General features: G+C 32.6%; 1 protein-coding gene across 1 annotated transcript; it reads right to left on the bottom strand.

The window, feature by feature from the left end:
* Window positions 1–310: 310 nt before the first annotated feature.
* On the bottom strand, window positions 311–2,546 carry LOC122659313. The gene is made up of 3 exons (XM_043854442.1): window positions 2,526–2,546; window positions 1,254–1,480; window positions 311–1,079 (listed from the first exon to the last, which is right to left on the bottom strand). Exons 1-3 carry the CDS (start codon window positions 2,544–2,546, stop codon window positions 311–313), a joined length of 1,017 nt encoding a protein of 338 aa, XP_043710377.1.
* Window positions 2,547–3,021: the final 475 nt, after the last annotated feature.

Below are 3,021 nucleotides of genomic sequence, written 5' to 3'. Positions count from 1 at the left end.
ACTTCTTCGTCTTCGGCCATAAGTATGACATTATTAAACTTGCATTTACTGTCTCTGCTCTAGTTCCTCGAGGAACCACTGAAAGTACCTGCCTGAAGTCTCCTCCAAATACAATAACCTTTCTCCAAAAGATTCTGAATTCTTGGTTATATCCTGCAAAGTCCTATCAAGTGCTTCAATTGCTTGCCGTTTTGCCATTGGAGCTTCATCCCAAATGATGATTTTGACTTTTCGTATTAATTCAGTTGTTGGACTTTACTTAGGAAAATTGCAAACACTTGAATCATTGATATTTATTGGGATTTTAAATCTAGAATGTGCTATTCGGCCTCCTAGTATTATTGCAGCTGCTATTCTTGATGTCGTTGTTGCCCAATGCAATTTCATTCTTTGATCTTTTCGTTACAAGTAGTGCACGATATAAATATGTTTTTCTTGTACCTCCAGGCCCATCAATAAAATAAATACCACTCTGGTTAGCATTTATCTGCTTAAGAATGACATTGTATGCATTGTACTGCTCTGGATTTAAATTATTTTTCGCATCATAATCTTCAGAAGGAACTTTAATTGAATATTCATCTACTATTTCTCTTGGATGATTTCCATTGAACTGATTGAAAATGTCTTTTATCTGGGATAAATCATAATCTTTGACGCTTTTGCCCATACTCTGTAGGAAAGAATTGACACTTCTTATTGTCTCCATTGTATGATATTCAGATCCTCCAGTTCTTTTTTGAATGTCTTCAGAAAGTGCTTCAAAATGATAATCCCAAAGCTTTTTAACATCACCGGGTTCACAATAAACAAGTATCATTGCAAAAAGTTTACGTACTATGATAGGCATGTTGAAACCAGTTGAATCTTCTAAACATTCTGAAATAGCATTATCACTTTTAAGAAGACCTTGCTTTTGAGCAGCTTCTTTGAAAGTTGAGCATCGTATATCATCAACACACAATAGATGTTCAAAAGATGTTGGGCCTCTTACATGATTTAATAATAACCTTAAATAGAATCTCTCTCCTTCCGAAGGATTCGTTGAATTGACACGTCCTATAGCTTCTTTCAACTTCCTGTGGGTCCAACATTTTCGTTGTTGGTTTCACACATAATGCTCAGGAAATTCTCTGTACAAATACTTTCTTGTTTCTGGATTCACAGAGTTCATTTGGAAAAACTCAGTGAGCATTGTTTTATATGTATTATCTGAATGAAGTACATTTTTCAAATCCTGTTTTTCTCAGTACCATATCATTTGCTTATTTGGTAGATGCAATTGTAAATTTATAACATATGGGAACATTTCATTCAAGTTGAATTCAAAAATTCTCCACATTGCTTCTTGTGCAGACACCCATCTTGCATCTCTGAACTGCTTAATTACATCTATCAAATATTCTTCATTATTGTATGATATGGAAAAAGCTACACGATCATGACCTTTGTAAACATATTTGTATAGGTACTTGATAGCCTTCAATCCATAACATATTTCAACATTAATGTGACAATCATATCTTCTAAGAAGGTATGGATTATAAGGAACAACCCATCTGTTATCCAAGTATTGCCTTCGTACCTAAGCTTGTATTCCATTATTTCTTCTTCTATACATAGGATAAGAATCTTTACCCTGTATTGTATTTTCATTAAATGAATGAGGATATCGATTCTTACATGTTCCATCCCTCATACATGCATTTTTCCTATTCAAATCTCTACATGGTCCGTGCATCATATGTTTCACAACTTTTTCATGTAAAACAGGATATTCATCAAGATCTGGAATTTCAACACAAACATATCTATCAAAAAAATCAGCATTTATTATCTTGTACTCCTTTTGAAATATTATCAATATGTGTATGTGGGAGCCGTCTTTTGTGAAATTCAATGACATGTACATGTGCAGATACTTTACCAAAAATGGATCTTTTAAATAATTGGTCATTTAGATCGTGTAACTTTGCTCGAAATACCCTGGCTGTAAGATCTGGTTTATCTTATGAAAGTTGTCCTAGTTTAAGTTCTTCTTGTATCTCAAATCACTCTGGATTGCATGTCATAGTGATAAAAAGATCAGATTTGCCAAATCGCTGTACTAAAGCTATAGCATCAAGATACCTTCAACGCATATCTCTTGGTCCTCCAATAAAAGATGCAGGAAAAACAACTTTGGTCCCAACTTGATCACCTCTAGTTTCCCCAGATAAAACACTATCTACAATTCCTTGATATAATTTAGCTCTGATATTTGACTGCCTTAATCGATAAAAATCTAATCTTGTCACTTCAATTTTAATATACATATCTACTACATATTGATGTAGTAATCATCCAGCATATAAAAGAATAGAAGGGTGATCAGGACGTATCTGGAGCTTTTGACAATAATAAGCTCTTGGAGATATTCTGTTCTTTTTACTCTCATCAATTCCTACATTATGTAAAATTAAGATTATATTTCTTATTAAATCTTAAAAACTAAAAATAAAGTTAAAATTAAAGTTTGAACATACCTTCAACATCGTCTTCTCCATTAATGACTGATTCCTCGCTTGTTATATCATGTAGAACAGTATATGGTTACTACTTCTCTTAATGTTTCTATGCCATCCAATTTCTCCATTTGGGTATAGTAAAGGATACTGCAATGGATCATAGCAACCATAATAATGTTTCACTCGATGTTTCTTTCTTGAATTCCCTTGTATTAGTATGCCACATTTTTCAGTCTTATTTGGATTATTTCCTTTCACCCAAATAGCTACAACTTGATCAACTGATGGTAAACTATAAATTCTCTGATCCAATTGTACATCACTTTTGATCATTATTTCATAATTCTTCAACGTTGGAACATCTTTCAAGCTTTTGAAGAATCGTGTATACAGATTCTTTGAAAGAATCTCCATTAATTTCAAAACTAAAGGCTCTTTCAATTTTGATTCTTGTAATATTTTCATTCTATTTTGAAGTTCATTATCCATATTATAAAAATATAACTGCAAATAA

This window comes from Telopea speciosissima, chromosome 4, assembly GCF_018873765.1.
Source record: "Telopea speciosissima isolate NSW1024214 ecotype Mountain lineage chromosome 4, Tspe_v1, whole genome shotgun sequence".
Classification (NCBI taxonomy): domain Eukaryota; kingdom Viridiplantae; phylum Streptophyta; class Magnoliopsida; order Proteales; family Proteaceae; genus Telopea; species Telopea speciosissima.
Note: the sequence above shows the minus strand (reverse complement) of the source record. Positions and strands in the feature narration are given on the sequence as shown.